This window comes from Sceloporus occidentalis, unplaced genomic scaffold (genome assembly GCF_023333645.1).
Source record: "Sceloporus occidentalis isolate IW3139 unplaced genomic scaffold, rSceOcc1.0.p SCAF_1, whole genome shotgun sequence".
NCBI classification, from domain to species: Eukaryota; Metazoa; Chordata; class Lepidosauria; order Squamata; family Phrynosomatidae; genus Sceloporus; species Sceloporus occidentalis.
In genome coordinates this window covers 284,524,541-284,549,626 of record NW_028316981.1, presented here as the reverse complement: position 1 = coordinate 284,549,626, position 25,086 = coordinate 284,524,541, and the positions used below count along the sequence as shown (strand labels likewise).

At 42.5% G+C, this 25,086-nt stretch overlaps 1 protein-coding gene across 1 annotated transcript in view; it reads left to right on the top strand.

Moving 5' to 3' along the window:
- LOC149324005 (zinc finger SWIM domain-containing protein 6-like) overlaps positions 1–25,086 on the top strand; it is a 131,999-nt gene that overhangs the window by 45,152 nt on the left and 61,761 nt on the right. The window contains exons 2-3 of the mRNA XM_089495293.1: positions 12,136–12,492; positions 24,199–24,347. Of these exons, the coding sequence (XP_089351419.1) occupies positions 12,136–12,492; positions 24,199–24,347 (506 nt within the window). The remainder of the gene's footprint in view (positions 1–12,135; positions 12,493–24,198; positions 24,348–25,086) is intronic.

The window sequence follows — 25,086 nt, the reverse complement described above, 5'->3', positions numbered from 1 at the left end:
AGTTCCTACATATAGTGGGTTTTGTTTTGTTTTGTTTTTAAAAGCAGTGCTTTCCTATCACTGTATAATAGTGGTTCTCAACCTTCCTAATGCCGTGACCATTTAAGACAGTTCCTCACGTTGTGGTGACCCCCAATCATAAACTTATTTTCATTGTTACATGCAAATATGTGTTTTCCGATGGTCTTAGGAGTGGTCCTGACCCACAGGTTGGGAACCACTGCTCTGTAAGATTTTTTCCCTTGCATGCCAATTCCATCTCATACATAGTATAAAGTCATTTCTATGAGAAGGGACAGTTACCAAACTTGAGTGATACTCCATGGGATTAGACTGGAGTAAAAAAATACAATCCTGATATCCAGGTACATAGTTGCGTGGAATTTGTGTAAATTTACAGCGCTTTATAAATAAAGGTTAATAATAATAATTTGGGAACAGAAAATTTGCTAAACATTTTTATTTTGAGGGGAAGTTTGTGGGCTTTGGAAGTCTCTTAAAGACTTGGATAGGCTCCAAAAATGTGGCTGGAGCCACCTACAGTCCAGGGGCCACACATTCCTCATCCATGTTTTTGGGATTGGGGTGTCTTGAGATGGCTGATGTAGTTTGCAATTAAGCAATCTCTAACAGGACGAGTTTTCCATATCTCATATGTTGAAGATAACTAGTAAGTAACATTGTAAAATCTTTTCTGCATTGGGTTTGGATTAGATTTTAGCTTTATAAGGCACTAGACAACTAATTTTCTCAAGCACCTTTTAAACTTTGCACTCAAACAAATATATTTAGATTTATTGTGCAAGAAAATTGTAATGCTAGAAAAGTGGTGTGTGTTATAAGTGGTGTCATAAGTTTCATCAATGGGGATTTCTTTTGCTGATGTTGTTTTGTTGTCTGCTTTATTGAATCATTTCCTGTATTGCTATGTATTTTATATGTATTATCTTACTAGACAGGCCCCTTCCCCACCACCACTCCCTTCTCCTTCTGTGTCCTGTCTTTTTAGATTGTAAGCCTGAGGGCAGGGAACCATCCAATTAATAAGATTGTATGTACAGCACTGTGTAAATTTACAGCGCTTTATAAATAAAGGTTAATAAATAATAATAATAATAATAATGAATCATAGAATCATAGAATCGTAGAGTTGGAAGAGACCACTAGGGCCATCCAGTCCAACCCCCTGCCATGCAGGAAATCCAAATCAAAGCATCCCTGACAGATGGTCATCCAGCCTCTGTTTAAAGACCTCCAAGGAAGGAGACTCTATCACCTTCCGAGGAAGTGCATTCCACTGTCGAACAGCCCTTACTGTCAGGAAGTTCCTCCTAATGTTCAGGTGGAATCTCTTTTCCTGTAGCTTGCATCCATTGTTCCGGGTCCTGTTCTCTGGAGCAGCAGAAAACAAGCTTGCTCCCTCCTCAATATGACATCCTTTCAAATATTTAAACAGGGCTATCATATCACCTCTTAACCTTCTTTTCTCCAGGCTAAACATCCCCAGCTCCCTAAGTCGTTCCTCATAGGGCATGGTTTCCAGACCCTTCACCATTTTTGTCGCCCTCCTTTGGACACGCTCCAGTTTCTCAATGTCCTTTCTGAATTGTGGCGCCCAGAACTGGACACAATATTCTAGGTGGGGCCTGACCAAAGCAGAATACAGTGGCACTATTACTTCTCTTGATCTAGACACTATACTTCTATTGATGCAGCCTAAAATAGCATTGGCCTTTTTAGCTGCCACATCACACTGTTCACTCATGTTCAACTTGTGGTCTACTTGGACTCCTAGATCCCTTTCACACGTAGTTTCATTCAGCCAGGTGTCACCCATCCTATATCTGTGCATTTTATTTTTCTGCCCTAAGTGCAATACCTTACATTTCTCTGTGTTGAATTTCATTTTGTTAGCTTTGGCCCAGCTTTCTAGTCTATTCAGGTCATTTTGAATCTTGATCCTGTCCTCTGGGGTATTAGCTATTCCCCCTAATTTGGTGTCATCTGCAAATTTGATAAGTATGCTCCCAATTCTGTCATCCAGGTCATTGATAAAGATGTTGAATAGCACTGGGCCCAGGACAGAGCCCTGTGGGACCCCACTGGTCACTTCTCTCCAGGATGAAAAGGAGCCATTGTTGAGCACTCTTTGGGTTCAGCCGGTCAACCAATTACAGATCCATTTAACAGTTCCTTTGTCTAGCCCACATTTTACAAGCTTGTTTGCAAGAATGTCATGGGAAACCTTGTCAAAGGCCTTACTGAAATCAAGATATACTATATCCACAGCATTCCCTTCATCTACCAAGCTGGTAATTTTATCAAAGAAAGAGATTAGATTTGTCTGGCATGACTTGTTTCTCTGAAACCCATGTTGACTTTTTGTGATTATGGCATTGCCTTCTAGATGTTCACAGACTCTCTGTTTAATGATCTGCTCCAGAATCTTTCCTAGAACTGATGTCAGACTAACTGGACGATAATTGTTGGGATCCTCTTTTTTCCCCTTTTTGAAGATGGGGACAACGTTTGCCCTTTGCCAGTCTGCTGGGATCTCTCCTGTTCTCCAGGAGTTTTCAAATATGATTGCCAATGGCTCCGATATTACTTTTGCCAGTTCTTTTAATACCCTTGGATGGAGTTCATCTGGTCCCAGAGACTTAAATTCATTTAGATTAACAAGGTGTTCCTCTACTATCTCTTTACTTATTCTGTGCTGAAATTCCCCTATTCTGTCCTCTGCTCCATTATCCTCAGGTTGAGCACCCTTTGCCTTTTCTGAGAAGACTGAGGCAAAGAAGGTGTTGAGTAATTCTGCCTTTTCTCTATCTCCTGTTAGCATTTTGCCATCTTCTCCACGCAGTGACCCTACCGTTTCCTTCTTCTTCCTCTTGCTGCGGACATATCCAAAAAAGCCCTTTTTATTGTTCTTAACCTCTCTAGCAAGCCTGAGTTCATTCTGCGCTTTAGCTTTCCTGACTTTACCCCTACACGTGCCTGCTATTTCTTTGAATTCCTTTTTCGTGATTTCCCCCTTTTTCCATTTCTTATACATGTTCCGTTTCAAACTTAGCTCGGTTGAAAGTTCCTTAGTCATCCATCCTGGTTTCTTGAGACACCTCCCGTTTTTCTTTCTCACTGGAACTGTTTAAAATTGTGCCTTCAGTATCTCCCTTTTGAGAAACTCCCATCCGTCCTGAACTCCTTTATCTTTTAGTATTTCTGACCATGGAATCGCCCTCAATACTTCTCTAAGTTTACTGAAATCCGTTCTCCTAAAGTCTAGGATGCGTGTCTGACTCTGCCTGGCTTCTCCTTTCCACTGTATTACAAACTCCAGGAGAACATGGTCACTTCCACCTAATGATCCCACCACTTGCACCTCATTAACCAAGTCATCCTTGTTGGTTAGGATCAGATCTAAAATAGCCGACCCCCTTGTTGCCTCTTCCACCTTTTGGACCATGAAATTGTCTTCCAGGCAAGTGAGGAATTTGCTAGACCTTGAGGATTTTGCTGAGTTTGACTTCCAGCAAATATCAGGATAGTTGAAATCGCCCATCACTTCTACATCTCTCTTTTCTGACTGTGTGGTCATCTGTTCTAGAAAGATATCATCCAATTCCTCAGTCTGACTTGGGGGTCTGTAGTAGACTCCCACCGTAACACCCTTGTTGTTTCCCTCCCCTTTGATTCTTATCCAGATGCTCTCCACCTGGCTTCCATGATTGATGTCCAGGATCTCTTCACTGGTGTAAATATCTCTGACATATAGTGCTATTCCTCCTCCTTTCCTGTTTGGCCTATTTCTCTTAATAAGGTTATACCCCTCTATTTCCACATTCCAATCATGAGACTCATCCCACCAGGTTTCAGTGATGCCTATTATATCATATTTGCTTTGTTGTACTAGGAGTTCGAGTTCATCCTGCTTATTTCCCATGCTCTGTGCATTAGTGTAGAGACATCGCAGACCATGGTTCCCTTTTACTTGCTGCCTGTGCAAGTTTTTTTGCCTCCCACTGTTGGGTCCTTGCACTGTTTGCCTTGTTTCCTCTATATCAGTTTGACTATTTTCGCCATCCCTTTCGCCTTCCTTAATATTGTCTCCCTTCCCCTCGGAACTCAGTTTAAAGCTCGCCTGATCAAGTTCTTGAGTGATTAATTTGGTTATTTCCTGACCTAGAGTAATATTTCTGTGTTTACTTTGTCATGTATTCTAAGTCATGATTGTTTTTGTGTATGTTCTGGACTGCATCACACTGCAGAAATAATCCAATTTGACACCACTTTGATTGCCATGGCTCAATGCTATAGAATTTTAGGAATTGTAGTTTTGTGAGACATTTAGCCTTGTCTGTCAGAGAGCTCTGGTGCCACAACAAACTACAATTCCTAGAATTCTATAGCATTGAGCCATGGCAGTTAAAGTGGTGCTAAACTCGATTATTTCTGCATGGCACACGCAGCTGTAGGTGAACTTTTGTTAATATTTGAGGTAGTGCCAACAATGTGTATTAGCAGTTCTTGGGCAGAAATGTCATGTTTGGTCAACTCATCTAAAATATGTTGACTGCCATCCTAGACGAGTACAGGCTATATGCAGAGGTTTTTTTTTTTTGGGGGGGGGGAATATTCTCTCTCTCTCCCTCTCCCTCCCTCCCTCCCTTCCTCTGTGTGTGTGTGTGTGTGTGTGTGTGTGGGTCTCATGAGTGTCTTACAAAGAATACCAGGAAATTGAGGCCTCAGAGGGAATAATTTTGTGCAGTCCTCCTTAGACATTCATTATATTTCAACAAACAGGCAATGAACAGCATATAATCTGCAGCAGCTTTAAATATACATATTAGTAAAATAGCAGATGCTCTTGTTCTGAAATTGACATGTAAAGTAGCAGTCTTCCTCAGCAGGGTGTAGCTTTATCTGTGACTCTTTCACATGTAATGAATAACTAATTTATGCAGTATAGTCCACTAGAGACTGAAGGAAGATGAGAAGTGGGGAGCATTCTGGAGACCAAAGCTAGCAGGATGTGCTGAACTGTGCTTTTAATGGAAACACATTTAAGAACTCTTTTTGGCTTGTGAAGGGATGTAGAATTGATTTATAAGAGGATTGCTCATATCTTATTTTGTATTAAATTCAAATTATTGCTACAAATGGACAATCAGACATTTGTTCCTGTTGCCGAATGAGAAACTGGCAGGCTTTGGTGATTACGAATTGTCTGTTTTTCAAAGAGAGAATTTGTAGGGGAATTTGCAGTGAAAATTGAACTAGCTTTTCTGTCTTCACATTTGGGGCTGTTACAGGCAACAGTCCAGTCACTGTCAAATGAATACCCGCCCATCTGTTGAAGGAGAGCTCTGTTTTTCTGTATCTCTTAATCGTCTAGATTTTCTTTCATGAATGATGTGTGTAAAATAGATTGGGTGAACAAGCTGACTTGATAATATGAGTCTGATTGTGGTTAAAAATCAGTTAATGAAATCTGTTAATGACAAATAAGCATTTTAACAAGCACTTTTTCTTCATTTCCTAGAAAGTAAGGCAGTTTTATGTAGCATCTGTTGTAATTTTGCAACCAAATGGCAAGTCTGGAAAAGGAAACAAAGGAAATGTTTGAGACTTTTGATGTCTTTCACAGTTCTTATCTGTATAGACAGGCTTCTCCTACTATATAAACAGGAAAGGCATGATAAGGGTTTGCAGTAATTTAAACCGAAAGGGGTTTTTTTTTTTTAAAAAAAAAGAAGACTATAGGGGCACCCACTGTCTTCCCAGTGAGAAGCAGTAGTTTGTAGATACTACCACTATGACCTCACTGAGAAGACAAATCTATCTAGGATGCATAGTATAAGATTGTAGGTGGAAGGAAGATCAGTTGTTCAAATGTGCCTCAGTATGATATTTCCTGTATGTAGAAAGCTGGCAAATCAGGGAAGAATCCATCAAATGCCAAGTGCTGGCCTTGCCTGTGTCTTTCTAGTCTGCATTTAGGTAAAGATCAGAATGCTGTAGGAAGAGTGATGCTATTTGGGAAGAGAAATTATTTAATTCTGCATGGAAATATAAATCTTCAGAATGTTCAGAGTAGCTAATCTAAAAGCACTAAAAGGGAAGCAATATTTGATTCCTTGAATACAGCAAAATAGTTTTCAAGGTGAATCAAAGAACCAAAGGAATAGGCTTATTCGGGGACTTTTAGATTTGTCCAGTGCATGACTATTTTTTTTTTAAAAAAGGGAAGTGGCTGAATATTTCTTAATGTTCTACTTGACTCTTTCCGCCTCTTAACCTGGGATGAAGGGCTGGGTTGGAAATTGTTCAGATCTGCTCATTTTGCAGATCACTAGAAGAGGATGAAGGTCCATCAAGCCATCATAGAGGGGAACATTCTTGTCCGATGAGGTTATAATGTGGGAGAGAGAGATTAAATGAGAATGTAAAATTTTTGCTTAAATTAAAGATCCTTTTAAAAAGTACTCTTTTAAAGTGAAATTTGAATTCTGTTAATTCACCTAGTAGTCTGAATATCTAGTAGGCTGAATACACATTTTTGCTTAAACTGGGATCCACAACCCCCTATTTATATATTAATTTAATTTGTTGATATCCCACTCTTATCCCATGTCGGACCCAAAGCAACTGTCATACATTAAAAACAATACAGCTGAAACAGTCTGAAACTATACAAATTAAAAAGCATCAGACAATCCACTTAAAAATATTAATTTAAAACTGTTAAAATGAAATGAAAACATCTTACGCGTGAAAAACCAACATACACATTACACTATCCCAATCAGTTAAAATTGTAGGCGTGTTTAAGCTTCCCTTTGGCAGAGAGTTCCATAGCCTGGGAGTAGTTGCTGAGAAGGCTGTCTCCCAAATCCTCACTAGCCTTCCTTGAAGATCTTAAAACTCAGGTAGGCGCCTATACGAAGAATGAACTGAGATAAAAATATCTGTGATCAAGCACAATAAATGTATACAGTGAGCTCGCACCATACACGGGCTTCCCTTCCACGGCTTTCAGCATACACTGAAGTCGCAGTACAATACAATGAATGGCACGTGCGCTGTGGCGCAAGCACTGCACTGCACCACATACACGTGCCCCATTATTTTCATGTGCATATGTGATTTTCTGCTTACGAAGGGGGCCCCAGAATGGGTCCCCTGTGTAAGGGAAGGGAGGAATGTATTGCAGCACATATCAAGATTTGGACTACCTAGGAGTATGGACATTTGGTTTCTGTTTTAGTTGCTATTTTAGGCACTTAGTCCTCAAGTAAATGATTTTGGTCAGGGATGGTTAATGCCAAGCCATGCTTGGAGTCTCTGCGAACAAACCTACCAGAATTCTTCAGGTTGTGCACTATCTCCCTTCTTCCCTGACATAAGGCAAACTATAGATTTCCATATTGTCTGAACGATGTTCGTTTTGAAAGCCAATTGTAGTAAGGTACTCACCCAGGTGGAGAGAGCTGAAGGGGCTAAGGGCAGCCAGGTGGTGGAGGTTGAGGGGAAGGAGGAAGTTAACCCAGAGGTGGAGCCAGTGGAGGAAGGAGGAGGAGCTGGAAGGACTATAAAAGCAGAAGGGCTGAGGCGTGCAAGGATGGATGTGGAAGAGCTGTTCGGGCAGCAGCGGCCGGGGAAGGGAAAGAACAGGGTTTAAGGAGGCCAGAGAGGGACAGAGTCCCTGTGCCTCTTCCAAGAAGGGCCCTATGGCCAAAGCAGAGACCCCAAGAGGAGGAGAGGCTACAGAACCCTCAAGAGGAGGGAGCCTGGGCTTTTGCGGGCTCTGGGGAATGGACAACCAGAGACCTTGAGGATTTGGAGGATGAGTGGTGGAGTCCACATGAGAAGCTTTGAGAAACAAGCCATGTCATAATGGGAAGTGGGAATGTCTGACTTGAAGACTGGACTTTATGTTTTGAGTTATCATCTACTTGATACGAAGCTATTTTCTTATTAAAGGTACAGTTGTGCCACACTTGCCTGAGTAAGTTTGTTGTGCATGTGGGAGAGAACATAAGGGGAGGAGTCTGTTTCCTTGCAAGATGGAGTCTGCTATGCCAGCCCCGCCCACACCAATATTCTCTGTTTAGGTAGTACAGTATAGTAACCAGAAATTTGACATCAGTCAACTCACCTTGCAACTTGTGGAGGTGATTGTCCACATGATTCTGATCTTTGGTAAAAGATAGAAAGGGTACTGTTTGTTTGTTTCTGCAGCCTGTTACTCAGGTCCAGGGTGTTGCACATTTTTTCTCATGTGGTTTTCATTTTTCTATCAGTCTCTTTAGAAGATCTAGGGCAGAGATTCTTCCTTTTGGATAGAAAGTCTATGTTGGTCTCTAAGCAGTGATTCCCAAACTCTGACTTTCCAAGTGTTTTGGATTTCAACTCCTTAAACCCCAAACCATTGCCCAAGATGGCTGAGGTTTCTGGGAACTGAGGTCCAAAACACCTGGAGGTGATCAGCGTTTGGGAATCACTGGTCTATAGTCATTTAAACTGGAATCGCCAAAGATAAAAAATAAATTAATTTCCAGTTGTTTGAAGAGTCTGACCATCTGACCACTAAAGTCTTTCACTTTGCCTTTTGGATGCGCTCTCTCTCTCTCTCTCTCTCTCTGAAGGACCAGTATAGATAGTTATGAGGCAAGTCCTAGGTAGCTATTGATAAAACTGAGCTGTAAACTGATTTGCATGCCTAGTAGGAAAATGACCAAATGGATAAGAATTACATCTGAAGTCACCCACTTTGTCTTCAACTACTTTGTCCTTTGTCCTTGTGCCCTTTATCTTGCCCAATGCTACAGTGCAGTCCCTCACATGCTTCTTAACTTGAATTTCACCTCCCTGACTAATGAAGATGTACCACCACTGATTTGGGAGAACCATCTTCTGGCATGTTGTTGAAGGTTCACTTGCCAACAAAGGTGCACCTATAGTAGACTTGCTCAAGTAATATATTTGAGTATGAGAAGTGTCATAATATCAGTGGGCCCAGAAAAAAATTGTTTATTAATAATTCACTGTTTAGATATAGTTTCAGTGTCTAAGAGACATGAGCCAAATTCTTGTTTCATGTATGGTTCTAGTAAGGTTTTTTTTTTTAAAAAAGCTAACATCTAAGCTCATGAAATGTTCTAGTAACAGCTTCATGATGACATGTAATCTTACCAAGTGGAAATAGAAACAGATGGGTAGTAGCAAAACATTATTGAAAGTTCTGGCAAAAACATCACTGCTTGGCTTTGTATCGTGATCTCAGTTGTGTTCGGTAAAAAATGGGAACAGAAAATTCTGTCTCAAACAAATTGTATTTTAATCTCAGACCTTTTCACTTGTTTCCTTTATGACTGGCTGTCTAGCCATTATCATGTGTGCTCTTCGTTTGTGGTGTGTCAATCCTTGTGCCCCTTCAAAGTCATACTGAGGGTTAGCTAACCACAATGTTAGGCACTGAACTGGATATGTCTGTATTTCCAGACAGTTGGAATCTTGAGGTCAGAGTAGCTGGTGTTAAATCATTTAAGCTTCCCATCCTTGAGCTGTTCCCTTCTGTGGTTTTTGGTGGCATATTATTGCTGCCTTGACTGGAAACTTGAGTATTTACTACCTGAGATTTCAGTAAATAATAATTTCTACTGAAGTAAGGAATGACGAGAAGTGAGGATCCATATGAAATTCCTTACATAAAGTATGGCAAGTTGGTAGTTTCTGAGTATCTTTTTCTTGAGCTGGTCTGCCTTTCTTCCTGTTTTTGATCATTCTGGGTTCAAGAGTTACTTGTACTTGGTACAAGTTGTGTGTGTGTGTGTGTGTGTGTGTGTGCAGCATGCATATACAGGTTGAGTATTGCTTACCCGAAATGCGTGGGACCAGAAGTGTTCTGTATTTTGGATTTTTGGAGGCTGAAGAGATACTGAGAATCTGAAATGGTGGGAGGCATTAAGAAATACCCAACCTGTATACTGTTTCATTCTGTGATATTCAGAATAAACACAGCGTCTACATAATAGTCTCTTAATGTATACTCTTGGATCCTGGGAACCCATGAGTGAAACGGTGCTTACACTGTGGGCCCACTATTGGAAAATTGAACTGATTCTCACAGATCCCCCCCCCCCCCCCCCAATCTGCTCCAGGGGATTGGAGAGCCATGAAAATAACTGTCATGGCCAGTAGATAGTTGAGGGTATCTGAGAAAATTACCACCTCTGCTTGGCCTTCCACAAGTGAGAGCCGCTGCTACATAAAACTCTTCATTTTGCATAAGAGCAACTCTATAGTCCATCTTCTTGAGTTCATATTACTCATACTAAATGTTTTCTTAGCAGTTAGTAGCTTTTAATGTCAAAAAGAGATTGTCAGCCGTTATATATTGACAACTAAGGCGAATCCCCTCCCTCTTTGAACACAAGTCTTCATTTTATTGAGCACCTGTTATAGTTAGGAGGGGATTATTTATTCAAGGTTACTGGGGAAATGGACCAGGCTCTTATCAGCAGGTGCAGAACTGGTTTCGCTACAAATAAATTTGTGCAGGTTTGAAATGCTTTGTTTTTATTCATGCCTTTCTTTCTGTATTGCTTTGTCTTACCTTGGTATATTTGCTTACAAGACACACCCCAGATCACTCACATCAATCTTGTGTTGTGCAGCACTTTGGACATGCAAGATTGATACCACTTTATCTAATTTTTGATGCAAGTCTTACGGATACAATGACTGGCTTTTATCTGAAACACCTCTTAATACATAGCTACAAAGTAGGACAGGCTTACAGTCTACTGCTGTGGATCAGGGCGTTTAAAAAGATTACATATGCAATGAAAACAATGGGAACACAGCAGGGATTTCTGCCTTTTGGTTGGTTTATATGGTTGAAGGGTGCTCTGCTGGCTGTGACCTACCTGCGTTGGCTGCATGCTCATTGCATGTATAAACAACATTTACAGTATTTTCTGGCATATAAGACTACTTTTTAACCCAGGAAGATTTTCTCAAAAGTCAGGGTTCGTCTTATAGGGCAGGTGCTGAAACTTCTGAGCCAGACTGGAGAATCTGCGGTCGCTGCATATGGTGGGGGGAGCTCAAAAACAGCTGCAGCCACATCCCCTCCATATGTGGCAAATGTATGAAAGCAGCAAGGTCGGCACTGTACAAGTACGGTAGAAGAAAATCTTGGAGACAGGGAGGGCTGGGCAGACAGGGAGAGCTGTCCAATCCAAGCAGGCTTTGTATACAACAAGTTTTCCTGCTAAGTACCTGCATGTCATAAGCATTTGAATTAAAATTACCATATTGAAATCAAATCTGATGTTTTTTAAAAAAATTATTTGGAAGAGGGGTAGTCTTATACGGCGAGTATATCCCAAACTATATTTTAACTGGAAAAGTTGGGGGGTCGTCTTATACACCCAGTCGTCTTATACACTGGAAAATACGGTATATACAATCTGGAGATCTCACTTGCAGACTCTACACCTTTTATTTTTCTAAGTTGTATACTTAAGATTGTGAGTTGTAGTATTTCTAGGCTTGCACACCTCCTCTAGGTACACCCTTCAAGAAACAATTTGGCTTCTCTTTGTTATCTTAGCGACCAACTATGTACTTATGTAGATTAACATGACAGAAATAAAGCCTACTGTCCTGAATAACCTGCCCAGAACTACTAAACATTGTTTTTGACTTTGTCAATATGAACATGCCCTGGGGCTCTTTTTATTTATTTATTGAGACTAGTGAAATCTTGCCAGATTCCACAGATGGAAGGTTCCAACTTGTGTTTTTAGACTCTGGAGCTGGAAAAATGTACTGTTTTGAGAATCTGAAAATAATGGAGGTCTAGTGTCCTGGTGTGTTCAGTCCATTTCCTGTTTTTTCCCCCCTGTAGTCATGGTCCACCACAATTACCACTCTGTGTGTGTGAAACTATTTATATGCACAATGTTCTTTGGGTAATGTTTAGTTGCTGCTGAACCACTGTTGCTGTCTGAGATAGTTGATGAACTCCCTCTTAAAACTATTCAGCCTGTGGAACTACTTTGCTCTTTTAAGATGGTAGTCATAAATGCTTTACTTGAATTGTCCCTTTCTTCTTTTAACAAACAGGTTTCCACCTGAGCGGCACAGTGACCGAACCTGCAGTGCAGTCGGAGCCAGAAACTGTTTGCAATGTAGCTATCAGCTTTGATCGTTGCAAGATTACCTCAGTGACCTGTAGCTGTGGAAACAAAGACATATTTTACTGTGCCCATGTCGTGGCACTTTCTTTATATCGGATCCGCAAGCCTGATCAGGTCAAACTGCATCTTCCCATTTCAGAGACTCTCTTTCAAATGAACAGAGACCAACTCCAGAAGTTTGTACAGTATTTGATCACAGTGCACCATACAGAAGTTTTGCCAACTGCTCAAAAGTTAGCAGATGAAATCCTTTCTCAGAATTCAGAGATCAATCAAGTTCATGGTGAGTTAGTTTCCTCTTTGGAACTCTACCTTCCTTTTTCTTTCAAGGATACACATGGATTCAGCCATATTGAGATATTATCTCTGGAGGTGTGCTGAACTTTATTCTGTACTTTCACAACAAATGCATAAGTCTCATTCGTTTTCCTGAGCAAGGGAGTGCCTAGCCCCACTACCATCCAGTGCTGTTTTGATCATGTGGGCAGTGATATGTTTGAGGAGGAGAAGTTCATAATGCTTTCCAAATAAGCATTTTCTATTGCTTTGTACACTTCATATTCTTAAGCAGAGCCTCCATGTGAATAGCAACTCTCTTCAGATGCATCACTTTCCATGTGCAGAAATAACAGCAAAGGGGAAAAAAGCTAAGTGGTCTCTTGTTCAGAAGTGTGTGGTGAGTAATACCTGAACAGGGCTGCAGTCTAACCAATTAAATCATTATGGGAAAAGTGCAGCCTCTGGGCTACATGTGCCCCCAAGAGCATTTGAGGCCCCAATGGCCCCAAGGATCTCCCCCAATTATTATTTTAAAAAGACCCTCAAAACTCCATAGACAGAAATGCCTCATCACACTCCCGGGGAGTGCAATTTCTTCACATCCCAACCTTGGACTAGGGGTATATTGTGACCTCACTATCATAGCCTCTGTCCAAGACTTGTGTGAAGTCTTTTTAAGCTGCTGCTTTGTTGTTCCACTCAAGGGCTTTGCTGGGTGTCCCCTCATCAGAATCAAGTTTGGGACTGGGCCATGCATCTTTGGTGATGGAAAGGTGTCTGCTTCGTCAACAGAGCTCTCACCACCCACTGTTGCATTTCAAGCTCCCCAACAATCTTCCCCCAGTCTTCTTGCAAATGGCTCATACTGATGTCTACCACATCTTCCACCTCTCCAGCTCCCTCATTCATTTCCTTCCTTCCACATCCACCCTGCTTCCCTGACATGCTAACTGCTTCCCTTCCTTCTGTGTCTGTTTCTTCCTCTTCCCTTTGCATACTGACCTGCTCTTTATCCTGCTGGCTTCCCCACACTCCTCCTCTTACCAGCACTTGTCTTGTTTGGTCACCCAGACGTCCCAGACTGAGGCTGGAGGCAGAGGCACACAGTACTTGGCCTTTCCCTCCTTTGCCAGAGCCAACTGATGTTGTCCTTGTTGACAAGCAGGTAATTTACAGGCCACCTTGGATTCCCTACCTCACTACACTAAGTCTATGCACCAGCTAATTGTAAAAATGCTACATTTACTTTTCCTATTCTCTCATTCAGTCTTAACTCTCACTATCTTAACAGATGCATATTATCATGTTGCTAATTAGAAAGGTAGAGAAGAGGGTAAAGAAATAGCAACTAGTGTCTCTATGGTTTTCAGTCTTTTAAAAGTTTGGATACTGTTGTAAAATTCAGAGATTCTCATAGTGAGTTGCCTAAACCAACTTTGTGACTTCATAGCAAGAACAACATGCACTCCTCTAGGGATTCTGTTGACAAATTTACTTTATTTACAGGACTCATTGACTGTTTGGACCTTTAGTGTAATCTGTAAGGGCTCTTAGGTCAGTCTCAAACATTCACAATATTGAAACACTATGGACACATCATAGCACATAATTAGTAACACTTAAGTGTAGTGTTAATTCATTGCCTAAAACAAGAGTTGTAAAGGAGGTTTTAGCTTGCTGTGTCTAATAATAACATGCACAGCATATTGAATAAAATGCCAATGCCACTTTTTATGTAGTATTCAGAAACATTATATAAGACCAAAACCTTTCTGGAATATTATATTTCCAAGCCAAAACTCTGTTTAAATCACCATAACTTCTTTATATTCTATTCTTAATGCACTACTTCCAAACTTATTTATATTATTGCAGTATAATCAGGCAGCTATCTCCCTCAGTTTTGTCTCCCATGCTTTTAAAGATAAACACCTAACTTTTGGAGAGAATATCTGGAGTTTTGGGGGGTTCATACCACCATTATGCCAACACCCAACTCCACCTCTCTTTCTCAGCCAGCAGAGAAGAAGCAATTCAGGAAAGTGTTAATTCCAGGCACTGTCCAGGTGAGGTAAAAGGTTATATGTTAATTGAGTGATTCAGTATCCTGATACCTAGGTCCTCTTCTTCACTTCTGTTCCATACCTTGTCCAAGAAAGGGTCATAAGCAAGCTCCTCCATCTTTCTCTGACTATTTCCCCCCCCCCTTTCCTATGAATTTCACATCCATCCTTCCTCCTCTCCCTCGTGCCTTTTTTTTGTTCCATTTCCTGCTGCCCCCATGCCTCTTTCTTCTTAGTATGTTTATTGTATGTTTTTGCTGGGTAGGGGTAAATAGGGAAGGGTTAAGTGAAATCACAAGCTACTTTCCCTGCTAGGCCAAGTGGTTTAGAAAGAGAGGTTAGAGCACTCCTGGCTAATTCATGCAAGGGCTTACACTTAATGCCCACCTCCAGTGATTGCCCCTGCCAGAGCTTTTTCTGCAGAGAGGGAAGTTGATATGGAAGAAAATCCTCTCTCTGGGAAGACAATTCAAACTCATACAGGGCTGAGAAAGCTGATCTCTCACCCCTGCTCTTAACTCAAAGGTCAGGTCCTGAAAGCTTCTTCAGTGCTGATAAGCAAATGACAGAGGTGGTTGTTTTGGGGAAGAATTTCTGAGAACATGTCCCCATAGCATTTAGAAAAGGCAGGTTCTGCTACAGAACTCTCTTCCAGAACTGAAAAATGAAACCGCAGCAGGCTTTCAAGCAACAGCAACAATGTGCTTGTCCTCATGCCAGCGGCCATTTTGAATCAGGTCTACGAGGTGGCCATTTTGAATTAACTGAACAAGCATTACCTATGCCCTTTTCAGTTGCTATGTCTGTTATGGATCAGAGAGTATGGGTCTCAAATAATTTTCCTCCATGGTGGGTCAGAAACCTGGGCTGTGCCAGTCAACTCCCCCTTGCCCACTGCAGCTCCACATCAAAAAAGACTATAGGGTTCCTTCTCTGGGCCTTCCTACCTCTGCCACCCCCCACCCTCCACAGCACCCCAGAAAACAGGAAAAGACCAAAGGCCATTACACATTAAATCAGCCAGGCCATTCCTCTAATGAGGATTCTACTCCCTTCTGGGAATATTGAGATGGCTTTGCTCCATTCCAGTTCTCTCAAAGATTTATCTGACTCAGACCCAGGTGATCACATACTCTGGAGAACAGGAGGATAATTCCACAGAAAGACATTTATCCAAAACGATTTTCTCCATTGTGTGTCTAAGGCTGTGGCAGCTTTGGGCTTCCAAAAACCCCAGTCTGACTCTCCTACTGCTCTATCTGCTGAACAATCTAGCCGTTGGGCAGCTATGTTCCCAAAGACAAAGGTCTCCTGTCTGTGGCTCCCTTTCCTTCTGATTTCAGTGACTTCCTAAAATCAAAATGGCCCTCTCCTACACAGGACAGAAAAGGAACTAGTATAGCCCCCAAACTGTATAGCCTACTATCAGAGACCATGAATTCGCTCTCATTAAAGCTCACTCTCTTTGATGGACCCAATTCTAGTCTTTTGACCTGTGCTCTCGCTCCTAAGGCTCAGTTATTGGACCGCAATAGAAAAAAAGCTGATAACTCACTTAAATGCTTCCACTAACCTTCTGCACAATCAATTTGTGTCTTATAGCCAGAGCAACTGTGTTCTGGGTACAAGATATTTGTCTCTGAAGACGTGGATGCAAAATTCCTTCACAAGACACTGCTTAAGATTTATAAATCCTTAGCTAATGTGGCTGATGCCACCAGAAATACCCTTACTTTTTCTGCCTACTACATTGCAGCTACTATTGGTGCTCTATTTGGCTAAGGCACTGGAACATAGATTCCCAATTCAGGTCCACTGCAGCCATGGTCCCTTATACTGGTTCCCTTCTGTCCGACATAGAGACTCTCAAGAACATCCTAATTGAAACAAGAAGAAGACTATGCCTTTTTAAAAAAAATTCCTGATGACTTAAGACTGTGCATTATGTGCCCAAGAAGGAATTTAAATGTCAGAGTAAATAATCCCAGCCTATTTGTCCCACCCACTTCTCAGGATTTAGGTCATTCAAACTTGCTTGATCTAGATCCCACTTTTCCTTTATCACCAAGGACACTCAGGCAGACTTGCACCACCAAGAAGCCAGTCTTACAAACAAACAAACAAACAAAAAACAAACCAAAAAACCAACTATTTAAATATCCTCCCTGTCAGATAGAGGGCAGGCATTCCCTTTTTTCAGAGACATGGGTCACATCAGCATACTGGATCAGTATGTTTTGCACACAGTGAATGAAGGGTACTCAGTGAATGAGGTGGTTGTCATAGCACCTCATTGGCCCTATAACACCTTGGTTCACCCATCTTTTAGATCCAGTCACCTGGGACCCTCTTTTCCTGATCAAGCCCTATCTTCCCAGTCTCAGACACATTCTGTCTACACCCGGATCCAGTTTGGCTGCACCTAGCCACCTGCCAACTGAAAGAAGATTTTATATGAGGGCTAATTAGTCACGTAACATAGGCCGGTTACAGACCGGCACTTTAGTGCGTGACGAGCACGCACTAGGGTTACAAAAGGGCGGTGCTTCCGCACCGCCCTAACCCTAGTGCGTGCTCGTCACGCACTAAACGGTGGCGGCCCTTCCATACGGCCGCCGCCTTGAGGACGTCATGGCCATGCCGCCTCTAGACGGGGCGGCGCGGACGTGACGTCCTTGCTCCGCGCCAGGGCGCTTAGTGCGCCCTGAACACGGAGCAGGAAGGAGCTCCGTTTCGGAGCTCCTTCCTGGTTTAGTCCGCTGGGCGCAGCCTTCAGACGGCTGCGCCCAGCGGACTAAAAGAGAAAGGGGCCAAGCGGCCTCTTTCTCTTCTCCCCGTCGCCGCGGGGTGTCCTTGGGGCTTGAAGCCCCAGGGACACCCCTTTTCAGGCTGCGGGGAAGCGGCCTTTTTCTGCTTCCCCGCAGCCTGAAAAGCGGCGGATCGGGGCCTCAGCGGCTGCCGTTCTGGCCGCTGAGGCCCCGATACTCCGGGGAAAGGGGCGGGTCCAGACCGCCCCAAATGGGTGGTCTATAACCCGCCATAGTAAAAACGTTTAGTCTCCAGGAGTTTCACCAGTAGACTATATAAGACCACTCGAAAGCTTTTCTAAGATGGGCTTACTGGTCAACCATTTCTCCCCGTACAACTGGTGTAAAGGAGATTTTAGAGTTTCTTCAAGAGGTTCTGAATGCTAGTATGGAATCCAGCACACTGAGGCATCTGGCCACAGCCTGAAGATTAATCCTAACAAGACAAGCGATACTGCTCAGCTGTTAGGCAAAACAGGGAATAAGGATTCAGCTAGCACTATATGGCGTGCACTCTGAAATCTTAGGTTCTCAGCTTGGGTATTTTCTTGGGTTCAGCTCTGAGTCTGGGTGTTCATGGTTCTGCCAGTGACCAGTAGTGCATTTATATTTGAAATTAGTGCAGCAACTATTGTCGTTGTTGTTGTTATTATTATTTATATAGTGCTGTAGAATTATGCCTGTTTCTGGAGATATTTGGTTTAGCCATGATGATACATGCCTTGGTTATATCCCATTTGATTTACTGTACACTGTGTGCAACTGTGACCAGACATTTAACCAGAGTTCATTACAGGAAAAACGTAACACCCTTCTTAGAACAGCTTCATTGGCCACCAGTCTGTTTTTGAGTTCATTTCAGAGTGTTTGTTATGACCTGTACAGCTTGGGACCAAATTGTCTCAACGTGTTCCCCACGTGAGGTTGCCTGCTGCTTCCTTGTTAAATACTTTCAAAGTGTTTATTTATTTTATTTATTTAATGTTGTTGCTAATATGATAGCTTAGTTTTGTTATTGTTTGTAAATTTTATAATTTATTTGAGCTATATTATGTTTTAATGTTTGTTCTAACAGGAAATAAATACAATAAATAAATAATATTAAGTAATAAGTGAAGCCCATGGTCTTTAGATTTTAATCAGCATGACTATGCCATCCAACCATTTTTGATAATTCAACAAGAATTAGGGCCTAAATTTGGTTGCTTGTAGACCAATTCAATCAGTGAAATTTACATAATTTTGATTAACATTGAATATTTGCTTATATGGCTCTTCTGTAATCAGTACTAAGAACTGAATTTTAGGCTAGGATTGCTATGACATGATTTCACTGGTATCTATTATCACTATCAGAGAAACATTTAATCACTTCCAAATATTTGCAGGGTAGTATTAATTTTGCAGGCTTCAGTGCCCATTTCCATGTCTTCTTTTAATCATGTTTTGACAAGTGAACACTTTCCAGCTATAAGAAATAGATATCAGTGGCTTTCATATAAATGGTTTAAAATATATCAATGGTGAGACAGAAGAATGTTGCAGTTTACAGGTATGTTTTTATGATTCTCAAAATAATAACTGAATATATTTTCTATATAGCCACAGAAAAGAGTTGATCTTTAGCAGTTTGCTGTAAAATTGTGCACTCTTTTGCAGCAAACCTAATTTTATGTCATGAACGAAAAAGGGTCACGAACTTTCCTGAGTTCTCAAAGGCTTGGTCCTCTAAGCAGCATCTTAGCAAAGGTTCATTACAGAAAGTACTATAGTTTAATTTGCCAATTCCAGAAATATAGTCTAGATATTTTGTTGAAACAGTTTGTATAGAACATCCTTCCCTAGCCTGGTTTGCTCCAGAACTTTTGGGCTGCAGCTCTCACTATTTCCAGCCAGCCTGGAGGGCATCAAGGTGGGACAAGGTCCAGGAAAATCTACATTGAAATTGCTGTTCTGTATTAAAGCTCATTTCTGGGCAGAAAATAGTTTGCAACTTTCTGCAACATTTTGGCAGTAGCTCCGCCCACCCTTATATATAGCCCCTAGTGGTCCCGCTCTCCTCAGTTCCTTCATTCCGCCGTGCAAAGCAGCTCGAGGAACTTTGCTAGCATTTTGCTTCTACTCTCAATCGGATCTCTGGACCCTTGACCATTTGTATGACTGACCATTCTATTGGACTCTGTTTTCAACTCGACGACTCGGTACTGTGACTCTTGATTGCCTCCTTTAAGAGCTGTGCCAATTGTGGGGTTAAAATCCCCATGGCCGATGGCCACGACAAGTGCGTGCTCTGCTTGGGGGATACCCATATTCCAGGCACTTGCTCTCACTGCAGGGCCATGTCCTCTCAGGCCTTCAAGACTTTAAAGGCTGCCTTATATGACAAGGTTCGCCAGCCCTCAATCACCACCTCGGGAGAGCTCCTAAGCCAACCGTCCACTTCAGTGGCCTCCAGAGAAGGAGGGGATAAATCCTCCAAAACCACCAGGAAGAAGCAAGGGGACAAGCATAAGCCTCCTAAGTCTTCTTGCCCCGACCGGGGTTCCAAACGGGCTCACTCAGCTTCACCTGCCCCCAAGTTTCACCGTAAGGGGCTGCCGAGCACGATTTCTGTGCCCCCACCGGATTCGAGGCCAACTACTGTTCCTTCACATGAGTCCAGGCCAACTGCGACTCTGACGCTGATAGTACTTCCAACGTCGGTCCCGGTCCCGTTGGAACCGAGGGTCATTCTCTCCAGTCATCTTTCCATCCCTGGTGATGACCTCCAAATCGTGGACCTGGACCGCTCCTCTGAATCCAAGGGTGAAATCCTGGACTTGGACGGCCCAATTTCTCCGCAGAGACCCAGGCTTTGGTCTTGCTCTTCTCCACGGGACAGGTCTCGGATTCACTCTCCCCCACGCAAGGATAGAGCCACCCTCGGTACAAAGGCAGATGAAGCGTCAGCCTATGACCTACCAGACAGGGATCTTCCGGACCGAGATCTGTTCGACTCCTACCCGGACCTTGTCTATGACCATCGTTCTGGCCAGTACCTCCTGCCGGTTGCCGCCTCACACCTTCGGCGCAACATCCCTGGACCCATGAGAGCCAGACCTGTGTCGCCTCACCACCTCAACGAGGCCCTCAAAACCGACAATCGTCCCAGGCGCCCCTTGACGCCTCAGAGGGACATCCCTCCGACTGGTTGCCGTATGAGTCGGTCCCAATCTAGATCCCACTCTCGATCTTGATCTTGTTCTGAATCACCATTCTCAGGTGTTGAGTCCCCATTGGCTTTTGTGGAGCCCGCGGCACCTTCTCCCACAGACGACGTGAAATCTTTTGCCGACCGTATCATTAGAATGGCTGGCGTCCTCAAGTTGGAGGTCGCTCACCCTGCCGCCGCCGCCCTCGATCCCGTCGAGAGGAGGATCCATGGTTTGGCGCCCGCGCCACCTGCCTTGGCCTTTCTCCCTTCATTGGAGAAGATTGCTAAGAGATTGTGGGACACACCTGCTACCATTGCGTCCACCTCCCGCAAGATCGAGAACCTTTATAGGGTGACACTATCTGCCCCTTTTTACGTTTTCATAAAGACAAAGTGGTTCTCCATACCGACATTACCTTCCTGCCGAAGATAGTGTCTGCTTTTCATATGAACCAGGACATTGTTTTGCATGCAACACGGGCGGTAGCAACATCCTCCGCATTTTTAACGGGGATCCCATTGGAGGATGTTTGTAAGGCTGCTGTCTGGTCCCAGCCATTGACTTTCATCAGACATTACAGGCTGGACGCTAGAGCCGGACAGGAGGCAGCCTTCGGGAGGGCAGTGTTACTTTCTGCTTTGCATTAATCCTGTTGGAGTGTTAATAAATGACAGTACGTCTGTTTTGTTCAACTGTTTATTGTTGATTATTGAAATTGGTAATTTCAGCCATTGTGGTTTCATGACACTCCCTCCTCCTGTGTGATTCACAGAGACCACAAAGAAGAAGAACAGGTTGCTCACCTGTAACTGTGTTTCTTCGAGTGGTCATCTGCGAATTCACACAAATCCGCCCATCCTCCCCTCAGTGTCTTGCTCTTTGCTAATTTTGCTGTCGCGCTTTGCGGCTCATTCAGAACTGAGGAGAGTGGGACTGCTAGGGGCTATATATAAGGGTGGGCGGAACTACCGCCAAAAAGTTGCAGAAAGTTGCAAACTATTTTCTGCCCAGAGATTCTAGAAGTTTCCGAGTATTGCTGCGCAGGCGCAGAATAAATCCATTTGTGTGAATTCGCAGATGACCACTCGAAGAAACACAGTTACAGATGAGCAACCTGTTCTTTTTTTCCTTTCTTATAATATTACACCTTGGGACCACAAATGAAGCTGAGTGACACGAGATTCAAAACATATTAAAGAAACTACTTATTCATACATTGGCCCAATACACACCGCCAGGACATAATGTCCTGGCAGTGATAGTAGGACTCGGGGCCACGCACCAACCGCACGCTCCCGAGCCGTACTGCGTGCCGGTGGCGCCACTATTCAGTGGCACCGCCCGCATGGGGGGGAGGCGTAGGAATGATGTGTGAGCGTCTGAGCACCCACATGTCTCAGCAAGGAAGTGGCGTCATAAGCTCTAGGTGGCTCCTTTTTTGCTGCGCAGCGTTACCGCTCTGTTTTGTTGCTGCTGTAGCACTGTGCAGGAAAAAAGGGTGGCATTTATACGCCGGTCTGTACTGCCCCATTGTGTAGTTAAACTATGAGAGTTGCTAATGTATGTAGATATAGATGTAGATCTAGTTGCCAACATGAACAGCTTTAACATAGATTATGCAAATTCATGGAAGATGAGACCATCAGTGGTTATAATATTCATGATGGATATATGTTGCCTGCGATATCAGAAGTATGCTTGGGAATACTAGTTACTTTGCATACAAGTTGAAAAGTACTATTGATTTTTGTATCGTGCTTGGGTTCCCATAGGCATCCAGTCAATCATGTTGGAAGCATCATATTGAACTGGATTGAAAGTGTAAAAGGCTGAACAAAAACAGGAAAATTCAAGAGGAAATGCCCCTCCCTCCTACAAATTTTCTGCTTTTTTTCTAGTGGGGGAAAAATGATGTTTTGGTGGATGTAGGAAATAAAAGTCATTCTTCTTTGGAAAACCAGAAATTGCAGGATGAATATTTATAAAATAAGAATTAGAGAATGATAATTTCTCTGCTTAAATTAAACTGGGTTGGGAAAAGTGCACCTTGCAAGGTACATGCTTCCCCCCTCAGACTCTCATTTTAAAAAGTTTTCAAAAGCTTCCTCCAATCCACCACATTTTGGATTCCTCATGGACTGTTTTAGACTCATGAGGCCTTTATTTAACAAGGAAATAAACGAAACGTTGACCTGCATTTTACTTTGCTGTTAAATAACAGTCTCTATGAGCCTAAAATTGTTCAAGGAAACCAAAAAGCATAGTAAACTTGCCCCTACGCCTTGGTGGGAAATTGCCCCCACACCCTACACACAAAAGGTATGTAGGGGGGTTTGGAACTTTCTTTTTTTTTAAAAGCAATTTTTTAAAATATGTGAGTTGGAGAGAAGTCCTCCAGGGAACGTAATAGGGTCAGTTCATCCCCCAATTCCAAGCAGTTGCTGACCCCCACATAAGCAACACTGAAATTGAAGTTACTTTTCTGCCATATACACTGCAGAATTAATGCAGTTTTACACCACTGTAACTGTTAGGGCTCCATGCTATGAAATTCTGGGATTTGTAGTTTTGTGAGGTATTTTGCCCTCTGTCAGAGAGCTCTGGTGCCACAACAAACTACAAATCCCAGGATACCGTCAGATGGAGTCATGATTGTTAAAACCTTTAAGACAGGATGATAATGCACTATTGCAGAGTTCAGTGTTTTCTGTGTTGTGTTAAACATTACTACCGAGTATGCTGCTGGTGTAGTCCTTAGGACTGTGATTTCACGATTCTGTTTCTCTCCATATGATATACTTTGCTTTGTTCGTTACAAATTTTGTGGTTTTTATTGTCATTTCTCTCCCATCCTCAGATGTCAAAAACTAAGATACATTGATTAGATTGCATAGGCTACAGCAGTTTTCAGTTCCATATTTAGTATAGAGTATAATCACAGTTTTGCTTGTACAAAGCTATGGCTTTTATGTTCTTAAATTTCTTAATTATGCCAAGTTATAACTGAAGTACTTTATATTGTAAAACAGTAAAACATGTTTAAATTTAATAAGAAAGTAGGTAGTGCATGCATTTCAGTTCCCCAACTCCCAAATTATTCTTCCTGGGTGAAAATTAGGAAAATACTATTTTTTATGGCTTCAACATTTCTAGAAATTCTACATCTCTAGACTGAATAGGATATTCTTATGTTCTCAGCTATAAGGAAATGTTTCAGAGTCACACCACCAAGTTTGAAGTAGAGATCATTTTCAAGGTCAACAGCCCTTAACCGAAATGCTACAGAATGAACCTGCTTTCTCCTGCTTTCTCCTGTGTGAAACATGTACTTCTGTGAAACTAATAAACTACTATTTATGTTGAGTTTTACCTGTTGGCACCATGCTCTGAAGTTGTGTGAAAGCATGTTAATTTTAGTATCCTTCTATAATCATATGCTGTGCTATTAAAATAGTGCATGTTGAATTCTGAATGCATCACCTTGCATGCAGAAGTCTTAGTGCCAGCAGTTAGCATTTGGCACATATAGCAGCAGATTGTCAGAAGAATCACCCATAACCATATTCTGTTTTACGTGGAACCAACTTCATCTGCATTGCCAGCTAAACCTATCTTCTGTTTATTTGCTTTTCTGCTGCACTTGTAGGTGCCCCTGATCCAACAGCTGGTGCTAGCATAGATGATGAAAATTGCTGGCATCTTGATGAAGAGCAAGTCCAAGAACAAGTTAAGCTCTTTCTTTCCCAGGGTGGATATCATGGATCAGGGAAACAGCTCAACTTGCTTTTTGCAAAGGTAGGTGTGTGTTTGTAAGTGGTAGCTGGCCTCAGGTAGTTGAGCCCAACTCATGATGACTCTGTGAATGAGAGATCTCTAAGACTCTCAATCCACCACTGCTGTGCTCATGTCCTGTAAATTCATGACCGTGATTTCTCTTTCCTGGCATTATTGTCTTTTCTAATGAGTCATTCCTCCTCATGATATGGCCAAAGTATGACAGCCTCAATTTGGTCAACTTGGCTTCCAGGGAGAGTTCAGGCTTGTGATGTTCCTCGTGTCTGTTGGTTTTGCTGTTACTAGCAAATGAGGGGCTTATAATCAGTTGTCTTCAGGTTCCCAGGCCAATTGTCTTACAGGCTGTTTGGGTACTGGCAGTGGCAAAGCCCCCAGCTCTGCTAAATGGAGAATGAAAGGGCTTTCTAAGATAAAACCAACTCTCCTTGTTTCAAGTTGAAATTTTCAGTTCATTTGACACAATCCAATTTATTTCTATTTTTAATGGCTCCAATTTGTGCATCCCATACCCAAATCCCATCCCCCCTTTCCTTCACCCCCTCCTTCCCCATATCCGATTCGCCTCCCCACTTCCATTCAGGGCCATATTTTGTAATGGCCTACCTTAAGTAAATCTGGCCCAGCATGGGAAGACTTGGAGTTGAGAAGGTGGCAGCACTGAGTGAGATGCAAAAGTTCTCTCAGTTGCTTTCTCAGTGATCACTCCCAAACTGTCCCAGTGAGCCAGAATAGGCAGTCT